Source organism: Macrobrachium nipponense, chromosome 4 (assembly GCF_015104395.2).
Source record: "Macrobrachium nipponense isolate FS-2020 chromosome 4, ASM1510439v2, whole genome shotgun sequence".
Classification (NCBI taxonomy): Eukaryota; Metazoa; Arthropoda; class Malacostraca; order Decapoda; family Palaemonidae; genus Macrobrachium; species Macrobrachium nipponense.
In genome coordinates this window covers 123,649,749-123,662,248 of record NC_061100.1, presented here as the reverse complement: position 1 = coordinate 123,662,248, position 12,500 = coordinate 123,649,749, and the positions used below count along the sequence as shown (strand labels likewise).

At 42.6% G+C, this 12,500-nt stretch overlaps 1 protein-coding gene across 7 annotated transcripts in view; it reads right to left on the bottom strand.

Annotated features, from left to right (window-relative positions):
* The window catches only part of LOC135211118 (cytosolic 5'-nucleotidase 3-like), a 250,829-nt gene that overhangs the window by 62,893 nt on the left and 175,436 nt on the right, over positions 1-12,500 (bottom strand). The window contains exon 4 of one of the 7 annotated variants that reach the window (XM_064244223.1): positions 12,280-12,349. The exons of the other annotated variants lie outside the window; for them this stretch is intronic. Within the exon in view, the coding sequence (XP_064100293.1) occupies positions 12,280-12,349 (70 nt within the window). The remainder of the gene's footprint in view (positions 1-12,279; positions 12,350-12,500) is intronic. 7 annotated transcript variants of the gene reach the window in all.

Genomic DNA, 12,500 nt, shown 5'->3' with positions numbered 1-12,500 from the left:
TCCCTGTCTCCATATATTTCTTGTGCCATGCACAAATCCACAGACATGATGGTGGATCTCTTCCATACTACTTAGTTCTGTAGTTTTGCAGAATCTGTGTATCTAATTTTGTTTCAATAAACCATGGAACACATTGAGCCTTTTCTTGAGGAGTAGCCATTTTTAGTAGTTCATTTAACAGTACCTCTTTCATTAACAGGGTACCTGATATACACAAATGGAATGTGATTAAAAACTCTGGTAACTGCTGCTCTATAACATCCCTTTACAACAAGGGGCTACAAGTCTGGGGTGGCAAAGAACTTCCTGACCACCAGTTGCTAGAGTGAAAAACATGAAGACAAAACATCATGAAGGAAGACAATAAGAGGGTAGTCATTCAAGATAAATAAGCAACTCTGGAAACATTAGAAACACTGTAAAGAACTTCAGAAGCTCATTGAGGAATGTCTGTTGCAGCTGCTGGAGCCCATGACGATCCACTTATGCATATGCAATACGTACTACTTTTGGTTAACTGGTGCTTTCATTTAAACAAGGACTAAAGTGACTGGAATGATTTTGAAAAACATAGATGAGATAATTATAAGTGATAGATTTGTATTGAAACTAAACAATTATGTATTGTGTTCTGGCAAATGGAGACTTGTATTTCCCTCTCCTAGGGGGTTACTGGGGTGTTTGCAAAGGTCTTTAATCTTGGGTGTCTGCTGTCTGCATTGGTCTTTACTCTTTAGTCTTGTCAAAATACCAAATAATTTTATCAGAAGTTCATAACAGTAACTGTTGCCATGTCAACAACCTTGTGATACAGAAAGATCTAGTAATACAAAAATGTGAAATGAACTATGTTGTATAACAGTCTCCCTAGTTTAGACATAAAAATCAACTAGAAATATGAATTACCATCTGCAATTCCTAAGCCAAATACAGTGGTACCTCGACATATGAAAGGGTCAACTTACGAAAAATTCAAGTTACAAAAGCAAATACAAAGATTTTTTTGGCTCTACATACAAAAATAGTTCAGGATAATAAAGGTTGTTGCTGAAAGTCCCGAGATTTGTCCGGACCACCGATAACAATTTTAAAACTCGCGCGCTGCCAACTGAGTAAGACTCGCCACCATCCTCCCACTCTCCCTTTGGTTCCTGATGATAGTCACCGCCATAAGATTCTGCTCTTCTATTGGTCAGCATCTCTCCCATCATGCATCTACGTAGTGGCGTGCTTTTTCGGCCACTCGGTAGCAGCATTGTCTCTATACGCACGCCGAATTCGTTCGTTCTATACGATTTCGTTTATTAACATGAATTCATTAGTGATTTCATTGTAGTACTACTTTATCGTGTTGTGTGAGAACTTTAGTACATACGTATACGTACTACATAACTTAATTACGTACAGTATACAGTATATACGTAGTCATGGGCCCCAAGAAAGTTGAAGTTCATGGAAAGAAGAGGAGGCTTTCTTTGGAGACAAAGATGGAGATAATCAAGAAGTATGAAGCTGGCATGCGATTGAGTGTGATTGCTAAGAAATATGGCCGAAATCCGTCGACAATAGGTACCATCCTTAACCAGAAGGAAGCCATCAAAGCAGCTACACCTTCCAAGGGCGTGACTATTTTGTCTAACAAGAGGAGCCACGTGCACGACGAGATGGAAAGGCTGCTTCTTGTCTGGATAAAAGACAAAGAAATAGCTGGCGATACGATAACCGAGACTGCAATCTGCCACAAGGCCAGCGCTACTTTCAGCGATTGATTCCCCAGGCCGAAGACGACGGAGAAGGGCCATCAACGCCAACCCCAGACTTCAAGGCTTCGTATGGGTGGTTCGAGAAATTCCGTAAACGGACTGGCATCCATTCGGTGGTGCGGCATGGGGAGGCTGCCAGCTCAGACACGAAAGCGGCCGAAACCTTTATTAAGACGTTCGATGAGATGATGACCAAGGAAGGCTACAGTTCTCAGCAAGTCTTCAACTGTGATGAGACTGGCCTTTTTTGGAAAAAAAATGCCTCATCGGACATACATCACACATGAAAAGAAGAAGCTACCCGGGCATAAGTCTATGAAAGACAGGCTTACGCTCGCACTTTGTTCGAACACCAGTGGGGATTGCAAGGTGAAGCCCCTACTTGTCTAACATTCGGAGACTCCTCGAGCCTTCAAGCCCCACGAAGTGCTAAAGGAGAAGCTTCCAGTGATGTGGAGGGCTAATGCGAAAGCCTGGGTAACGAGATTCTGTTCACCGAGTGGGTAAATCTGTGTGGCGGCCTGACAGTGAAGAAATTCTTGGAAGAGAAGCGCCTCCCTCTGAAATGTCTGCTGTTGTTGGACAATGCCCCTGCTCACCCTCCTGGCCTCAAGGAAGATATCCTAGCAGAGTATTCTTTTATAAAGGATCTTTATCTTCTGCCTAACACCACCCCTCTCCTCCAGCCCATGGACCAGCAAGTGATATCGAACTTCAAGAAGCTGTATACCAAACATCTTTTCAAGAGATGTTTCGACATCACCGATACCACAAACCTTACCTTGCGTGAATTTTGGAAGGACCATTTCAATATTGTGATATGCATCCAACTCATCGATCAAACTTGGCAGGAGGTTTTGGGGCGAACCTTGAATTCTTCGTGGAGGAAACTCTGGCCTGATGCCGTATCCGCCAAGAAAGCTGATGCAGATTCAGGAACAGTTGACGATCCTGAAACTGTTTCGCAACCAGATCTTGACGAGATCGTTGCAAGTCCATGGGGCTGGTTGTCGACGAGGATGACATCAAGTACCTTCTCGAGGAGCACCAAAAGGAGCTTACAACGGATGACCTGAAGGAGTTGGAGGCCATGCAACATAACGTCGTTCAAGAAGAGTTCTCTAGCAGCGGCGAGGAGGAGGACGACCCTATGACAACGGCAGAAATTAAGGATGCTCTAGCTGCTTTTCATAAGAGACACCCCGAAAAGGCTTACACAGGTCGTATGCTTACGCAGTTCGATGACGTTTGCCTGAGTCGTTTCAGGAACATTGTGAAAAGTAGGCAGAGGCAATCTTCCTTGGATACTTATTTTTTAAAGAGGCCTTTAGTAGGCGTAAGCAAAAAGGAAGATCCAATTGATACTACAAAAAAACAGAGTTGAAAGTGGTGAAAAAATTGGAAAAAAAAGTAAAAAAATGTAAAAATAAAAAAAAGACAAAAAAAAATTAATTTTAATTTTTTTTTGTAAAGTTAAGTGTTACGGTTTTGTTAATTTGTTTCGTAAAGTTTAGTTTATATTTCCTGACATTTTTTAATGTGTTTCGTAAAGTTAAGTGTACGTACGCACAAAATTCTGCCGTTTGTCCTCCTCCTCTATCGCCACTTTCGGAGATAGCCTCACTCGAAAGGTAAGGTTCCACATTTTACTACATACGTACGTATGTACGTACAGTATTTCTTGTATACCATGTACACTAATACACTTTATTTACAGGTGCATATTAGTAGTATGTATTAAGTTAGGTATTGAATGGTTCAAATTGTTGTAGTATTTCATTGTTTACTGGTCAATTTAGCTTTATTATAAAATTTACTGGGGTGTTTTTGTAGGGCTTGGAACGGATTAGGCTATTTACATGTAAAATGCGGTTCAAGATACGAAAAGCTCAGGTTACGAAGGCCACCTCGGAACGGATTAATTTCGTATGTTGAGGTACCACTGTACAGGACAGTAATAAACAACAGAAAAAGGTCTTTAGCAGTCACCACAAGACAGCCATCAGCTATAAAGGCTCCCAAAATGATAAATTTTTAATCAATATGTATTTTCCATAGCTGACAAACCTAAGGTTTTAACAATAGGATAATCTTCTTGTGCCAGCTGGAAACCAGTTAAAAACAATCAAAAGATTGTAAAGAAAGGAATCTGTGGTATCTGGGAACTCATACATATATGAAGTGGAAGCTAGTCACCGACCAGGAATAGAACCCTGTGACGTATCAGTCTTTCCCCCAACCCAGGAAAAGAGAGAGGGGCAGTGAGAAGTGTGCAGTAAACGTTGAGACCTTAGGTTTGTTAGCTATGAAAATTCCAAATTGATTAAAAATTTGTCATTTGTTCATACAAGGAACAAACCTTCAGTCTTAACAATAGCATAGACTTATACTTGGAGGGAGGTACAAGTACCCTAAACCAGCTGGAAGTGTAACCCACATGACCACTCTTCCTAGAAGGAGTTCTAAGGAAAGGGATCCAAGCCCGTCAGGGATTAGACAGCCAGATATTTAAAAACTCAGTTGTCTGGTTGAAACACAATGCTGTATGATCAAATTCACTGCATTCCAGGAGCATAAAGAAATCTCTGCCTGTTCAAGCAACAAACCATGCGTGCCACAGAGGTTTGTCACCACTCCTCACTCCCCTTGCTAGAGAGAGAAGCACTTGTTACTGAATAGCAAATTTGTCTATTGTATATTAACAACACAAAACCACTACCAGTACGAACACTACTCACCTGTATCAGGCCAGTTCCAGCATATGACATGTCTATTCTTTGACCCACCTGTAGGAAGAAGAAAGGAAAAAAAGAGAAAGAAAGAGGCCAGCCAACTCACTCATTCTCTCTTCCACACACTCATCTTAGGTAAGATACAAACTGTCCCGCCAGGGGCACTGGGTGAATTACACAAATTATTGTGCAGCCACCACCGGACCCAAGGAAATGTCCAAAGACCTGTAGGCAATGTCCTTTAGGTAAAATAAAGTGAACGTGGATTGAAGTAGCCAAGAACCAGTGCTCAAAATTCTAAGGACAGACAAGTTTTTCATTAATCCAAGAGAACTTATACCTCTGATGTTATGAGCTCTAGCCTGCACAGACTGAGTTACAGAAGGAGTAAGCCTGTTGAATTGTCACCAAAATGAAATAGAATTCTTGGACCCTTCCCTTCTGGACCAGCCTGTGCTAACAAAACGCCTACAGCACCTAGGTCTTAGGTGACGAGTCCTCTTTAGATAGCATCACAGTACTCTGATGGAGCAAAGCAAGAGCTCGTTTGTGGATTGTTGTCCACAAAGCCATTCAGTGAGGGAATAGAAAACGACGCAAATCTGTCATCAAGCACCAAGGGATTCGGGTCTTGCCCCGAATTCCAGGACAAATTCAAAGGCCACAGACCACTAACCCCTGGTGTATTTAACGTCATAACTTGGGTCATGAAGCTCCCAAACTCTTTTTGAAGAAGCCAAGGCCAACAGGAAAACTGTCTTTAGAGTCAGATCCCTGTCTGATGACTGACATAGGGGGCTTGAATGGAGCTCGAGTGAGACTTCTCGGGACTAAAGAAAGATCCCACGCAGGAGGCTTGAGTTTTCATGGAGAACAGGAGTGTTCAAAACTCCTGAACAACAAGGAGATTTCCTGGGATGAAGAGATGTCCACGCCTTTCAGGCACAAAACAAGTCCAAGGTCGCTTTGTAGCCTCTGATAGCTGAAAAAGAAATACCTTTCTCAACCCTGAGTAAGATCAGAAAATCCACTATCCGCTGAACAGAAGCTCTGTAGACTGCCCATTTCCCCTAGTAAACTGCTGACAAAGATTTTCTGAGCTGGCCAGATATCTGGCCCACAGCTTTTTGAGAAAAACCTCTCGTTCGAAGGAGATACTTGATAGTCTCCAGCTGTGAAGAGACACAGACTACGGATTGGTGAAACCCTTCCACATGAAGTTGGCAAAGGAGCTGCCATGGGGGAATATCTCTTGGAACTTCCAACAGAAAAGGCAGAAGGTCCGGGAACCACTCCGCTTGAGGCCTCAGAGGTGCCACCAAAGTCATCCAGAGAATTCAAAAACTCATTACTCTGTTCAGAACTTGACAGATCAGGCAAAATGGAGGGAAGGCGTATACCTTGAGATTGTCCCAAGGATGCTGCAAGGTGTCCTCTGCTTGAGCAACAGGATCCAGGACCACTGAACAGTAAACCTCCAGCTTCCTGTTGAAGCGAGTGGCAAAGAGGTCTAGCATAGTCCTTCCCCAAACATGAAAAAGCCTGTCTGCCCCATCCAGATGCAAAGACCACTTCATGCCCAGGATTTGGTTCCGACTAATTGGCTTGTTGGCCACCACAATCCTGTTGCCTGGAATCTACCTGGCGGAGAGTTCCACTGAGTTGTTGATTGCCCACAGGTGCAACTTGACTGTCAATGAATGGAGTTGACAAAACACCAGACCTCCCTGTTTTTTCACATAAGGGACCACAATGGAATGACCCTCTATCCTCTCCTAGAACTCCCAGAGACCTAGGAAAGCTGCTTTCAACTCCAAAATGTTGACATGAAGCAGCTTGTCCTCTGCACTCCAATGACCTGAGGCAAGGAGATCTTCCAGATGAACACCCCAACTGTCAATGGAGGCATCTGAAACAGGAGTAAGTCGGAGGGGGTGAACGCAGAGGGGCTCCCACCATGAGATTCTAGTTGTCCAACCACCAACGAAGGTCTTTCCTTACCTCTTCTGACAGAGGAACTCTCTGCAGAGGGGAATATCCCCCCAGGGACCAGAATTTCTCCAGTCTCCATTGTAGAGAGCAAAGGTGAAGGTGACCAGTAGGGACCAGTTTCTCCAGAGAAGACAAAATCCCCAGAAGGACCTGCCACTGGTGAGCTGATTGTTCGGACTATAACAGGAATGAACTTGACACTGACCTGAACTTCTCCAAACTCTGGTACGACGAAAAAACCCTCGACACTGCTGTATCTGTATCCATACACAGATAAGAAAGCCCTCTGGCTGGGAACCAGATTGGACTTCTCCAGGTTTACTACTGTGCCTAGCTCCCGACAAAACTGAAGGCAATCCCGGTCTTAAAGTAGTTTCTCCCTAGAGCTTGTCAAGATCAGCCAATCATCAAGGTATCTCAATAGGCAAATCCCTTGAGCATGAGCCCATGTCAAGACTAGGGCAAAGACCCTTGTGAACACCTGAGGGGCTGTAGTCAATCTGAGGCTAAAGCAAAGGAACTTTCTGGATGAAGGGTGGACTGGAATCTGAGAGCATCAAGCCTACTGACAGAAAGAAGTCGTTCTCTTATCGCTGCCAAAACTGTTTGGGGCGTCTCCAGCCTGAACCTTATCTTCCTCACAAAGGTTCCTGGTTCCAAAGGCCTGTGGCCTTTGGAACCAGGAAAATCTGACTGCAAAACCCCTGTAAAGGACAATGCACTTCTTCCACCTCACCCTTGTCCAGCATCTTCAACACTTCCTCCCGAAGAGTTAAGTACTTCGGAGAGCCGTGAGCATACGTCAGATTGAGAAGGGGTCTGTCCGAGAGAAGGGGAGAGAAGTCGAAGGGTAGTAGATACCCCACCTGAAGGACATCTACCACCCACTTCTCCACTCCATGCAACTGCCATTTGGCCCAATGGCCCACCAAGCATCCCCCTACCCATGGCAACAGAGAAGGAGAGGCACCTACTCTACCGACGACCCCCTCCACCCCTTCCTCTAGAGACCCTCCCAGCCTTGTAGGGGCGAGACTGAAAGGGATGCTGTTGTTGTCTTGACTTTGACAGAGAAGCAAACCGAGAGGCTCTCACAGAAGTTGAACACCTGGTCAGCTTGACAGGAGGAGACCATCTTGTCTGGTGTTGCAGAGGGGGAAGAGGAGGACGAGAATGAGCCTCTGATTTACATACTGCCTTATGTACTAGCCTATCTTCGGTATCCACTCATCGCCGGTTGATCGCATCTTCTAAATGAGTTCTTGTGAATAGAGGTTGCGACTCAAGGAGATCCCCGTTTCGGAGGGCTGACAAGGACTCCGAACCTACTGACATTGCTGCCTTCGACAAGGCCGCGTCCCTCCTAGCCAGGAGGAAGTTGGCCCACAAAGTTGCACTAAGATGACCTTGATACAAAAAGGACTTAGCCCCAGACTGCAATAGCCTGACAAAGGAGGAAGAACTGACTGAACCTACCTCAGCGAGATCCAACACTATCTTGGCTACTACAGTGGGCCACAAGTCTAACCAGGGCAGTCAATACTTCTTATGCCTCACTAGAGGAGGAGAGAGGAATATCGAGGACCTATTGGAGCGCAGAGAGCCATCTCAGTCTGAAATTTAGGCTTTAACACACTGCAAGATAGACTGAGCATGCCCCAACATGGGAAGCTCAAACAAAGCCTTAGTATCTTGCCTTGGACATAGCAAGGCCTCTATACCCATAAGGGTCATAGAAGACTGAGTCTGCATTCTACACCGAAGATTATTGAACTTAAGAATGAGAGCAATAACCTCTGGGTCTCTTCCTCTTCTGGTTGTGGGAAAGGAGACCGACAACACAAAGAAGGTGGCTTGGAAGGATCCTTCCCTAACGGCACTGGAGAGGCTTCCCTAGGAAACTGGGCGTCATACCTCCCAATGGTTGGAATGGAGTCCCTAACTACTGAAGATCCTGAAACAGATGGCTCCGGAACATGGCCATGTGAAGAAACCCGTACATGGTCTCAAGCCATACCATGTACACGCCTTGGAGGAATAATGGTTAGGAGACGCCCCACATGGGTCAGACCATTCAGTAAAGTGAAGCCAGTTTACCACGTGGCAGCCAAGCCCAGGAATGACAAAAGAGAGACCAAACCATAAGGATTAATAGAAGCGCTTCAGTTATTTTTCCCATCTTTTATTTTCATAATGCATCTTTTCATGGCATAAATGGAGGTAAAAAGTGATAGACATTTTTTGTTATTCTTTTAAAGAACATAATTAATTATTTCATCATACATAATACCTTCCTTTATTACTCAGAAATGCAATACAAACTTTTTCATCATCTAATATACATATAGCCTATTACTGGCCCAAATTTAAAGCTATTCTCTTTATGTCTGCTAATTCCTTAGTCCTTACTGTTTATCGCCTACTATTAGGAATTATTGACCACTAAATTGAATTAGCTTAGTATATATCTGGCAACTCTTTCCTGCGACCTGCGAATTAAGTTTAGCAGTAATCTGCTTACCAGCATAATTATGTCTCACTTGCAATTATTTTTCAGTTACTGCTTTAATCAATAAATCCAAGTGATTGTCCAATGGTTGTGTATCATACATGTGATAATCGAACTCTGAAAATATTGTTTTGCCTTTGAAAGCTGCCAATACTGAACTAACTAATTATTTTGGAAGTTAACTCTCCTCAGTGTTTTGTTGCAGGACAACATTTCCCTCATATTTTTTCACATGTATTGCATGTATCAATAACATCATTTGATACATACACCAATTTTCCATTGGTTTTTAATTTGATGAGGGTGTGACGAAAATTAGTCAGTTAATATTAATGCAACAATGCAGACCTCACAGTGTAAAGACTTTTTAAACTTAAAAACAAACGCCTGCAATATAAGCTACTATTTTATTTGAACATTTTGACAAGTGGTAATGGTTTCGAATATAATCATAATCACCTTCCTTGTTCTTCAATTAAACTAAAAACAATTGAGTGACACTTTAGTCATCGTGAGGCTGCGCACCTACGGTCGACCCAGGGATTAAGTTGCCAGTCCCAATATGGCGGCCAGCGACCTGAGTGGCTTCACTTATCTCGCAGCAAGGCGTCTCCTAGCCATTAATCCTCAAAGGCACGCGCTTGTGCGACAAACCATGTACACGTTCCCAGGATGAATCACATATACATGGACGTGCAACGAGTCAAGTACATGGCCTTGCGATGACACACGAGCAGGGCCTTGAGACAGAGAACGATGCCGATGTGAACATCCTGAAGGAGACTGATCCTTAAGGTCCCAGTCTTTGGAAGACGAACGAGAAACACGTGCACGGAACAAAGTCCCCTCAGATTCTCGACCGTCAACCACAATATGTTTGCAGAGAGAAGAATCTTTAAAAGGTGCAGGAGAGACTGTCACAGCAGGAACCTTCCAGTAAGTGTCAACATTGACAAAAGCGTCCCACTAGGAGGCAGCACACGAGAGCCAAAGTAGTGTAGGCCTGGAGGTGGGGGGAATGCGAAGGGGGCTGGAGCGGGGTGATGAGCAGCCAAGAAATGAGAGTAGGCCATCCAAAGAGGGGGCACCCCATAGGCCTGGAGATGCTCAAACAGCCACCATCGTTTGATTCTGAATCTGAAATAAAGGAAGCAAAAGGCGTAGCCTCCTCCCTCTCGGGAAGGACATTATATCCCGTGGGAGAGGAGGCTACATTAAACATAATCTAATCATGTGCAACTCCTGATACTTCCAACGACAAATTGCTGGAAGAAAAGGAAGGAGACAGCAGTACAACTGACGCAGAGGGAACGCTTCTGGAAGAAGGGGATGCTGTACTCTCCAAATGAGGAAGTGAGAAACTCTCCCAATAAGGACAAGTAGATACTCTATGATGCTCCCTCTTCTTGTAGAATGGCCTCCACTGCGACACAGGCCAGGAACAACATCCCAGGCAAGGATTAGTAATGGTACAAAAATTAGATCGGCATCTACTGCATGTAGTATGGAGCACGGAAACCCCTGAATACCAAGGCACATGCATTGATGAGGTCTAGAAGGATTGGAGGACTCCATGATAATCAACAAGGCACAGACACAAACACACTGAAACATAGAAATCACAGGCAAACAAAGCAACCGGCTTTGGAAGGAGAACGCAAGTGACTACTCTCCAAGAGGTCAAAGAAAAACTTATGTATCACGGGCTCTATGCCTGGTCGGTGACCAGCTTTCACCTCATATACTCGCAAGTTGTCAGATGCCACAGATTTCTTGCTTTAAAATCTTTGATTGTTTTTAACCAGTTTCCAGCTAGTGCAAAAGGATTATCCTACTGTTAAGACCGAAGGTTTGTTCCGCTTATGAACAATGAACACTTATCGTCAGTTGACCAGAAGTTTTAAAATAAGCACTAGCTTACTGCTGTATAAGAACTGTTCATATTACTTTAGATGACAGTTATGCTGTGTGAGGAAACTGACTGATATAATGTACAGTGCATAGGGTGGTGCAGTGTTAAATTCCAGTCAATTTTTCGGTCAGTTCTGTCCAAGAAACGTGGACAATGGTCTCATCATCACAGTTTCAATAATCTTTTTTTTAGCGCTACTAACAGCAACCTTACTCTGGATGGACAATGCTCTCATCGTCACAGTTTCAATAATCTTTTTCTAGTGCTACTAACAGCAACCTTACTCTAGATACAACATTGAAAACCAGCTGAAAATGACAATGAGTATGTTTGTACTACTGCAAGTCAATATACATTTAAACAAAAGAAGCCACACACAATGAAAAGCTACTTCTGAGTAAGGGATATAGTAATATATAATGAAAATGAGTTGCTTCTCAAGAAAATCAAAGGCAGAGCCAGCTGATGATAATTCCATGACATCATATTAAAATACAAAGCAGCAACAGCCAACCAGATGTTACCATAAGCAAAAAATGAACAGCAATAAGTGTTATCAAAAACTGCTAGCACACAAATCTAAACAAAAAAATTGCTGCATCCATATATGTATCACTAAATTGAACAAAAGACTTATAAATGTGACAACATATGCTATGAAAGTGTTACTAAATCCCTGTTACAAAATCCCAAACTAAAGTGACAAAAAAATGTTAATCCAGTATTGTATAACTGCAGACTTCATCCATTGTATTCATTATAACTTCATCCATTGTATTCATTATAACAAGTGGTTACATATGATTCAATTGAAAAATAATGAGAAAGGAGTGTCTAATGAGTCATTATGATCTATAGCTAAAATGGGACAACCTGTGTTGAAATTCTTATTGTGCTGGATTATTGTTCAGTAAAAATAAATGATACTAAATACCTATGGCCATGCTAACCACTAAATATCACTAACACTGCAAGGTATTAAGGATGAACAACAGTTAACTACTTGAAAATCAATGTGATAATAACAAATAAAATATACATAAGCTTACCATGCAACATTTTTCTGATTTAATACTGAAAAACAGAAATGTACTTTGAAGTAACTGTAGTGAAATTAAGGTGGGTTAATCCATAACAAGCCTCTGCTTTTCAAATAAAAGAAAAAATGGCATTCTGTTACCGAAAAGTTCTATTTTTTAAGAACTGTATTCACTTCAAAAATAAAAATACTTGACAAGTTTTCAATAGTGAAAAAACATTTGAGGAATATTATAGTACAGCTACAAGTATTAAACATTAATGATAATCTAATGTTAAGCTTTGTGAGCAGAAAGAACAGGAGGCATAGAGAACCCAATGTGTCTCACTCACCATGACATGTTTCACACATTGCTCCCTCATGCCAGACCCGGGACAGTGTGCGGTCAAAGTCAGCAATGACCTGAAATGTTAGTTGAGAACTATCTATGCTTATGCAGTTATCAAACTCTGTCTAAGCATGAGAGGGACAATATTACCTAAAGATGAATCATTCTTAAAAACATACATAATTGTAAATTTCAATATAAGGTAAAATTTCTTCTGAATCCATC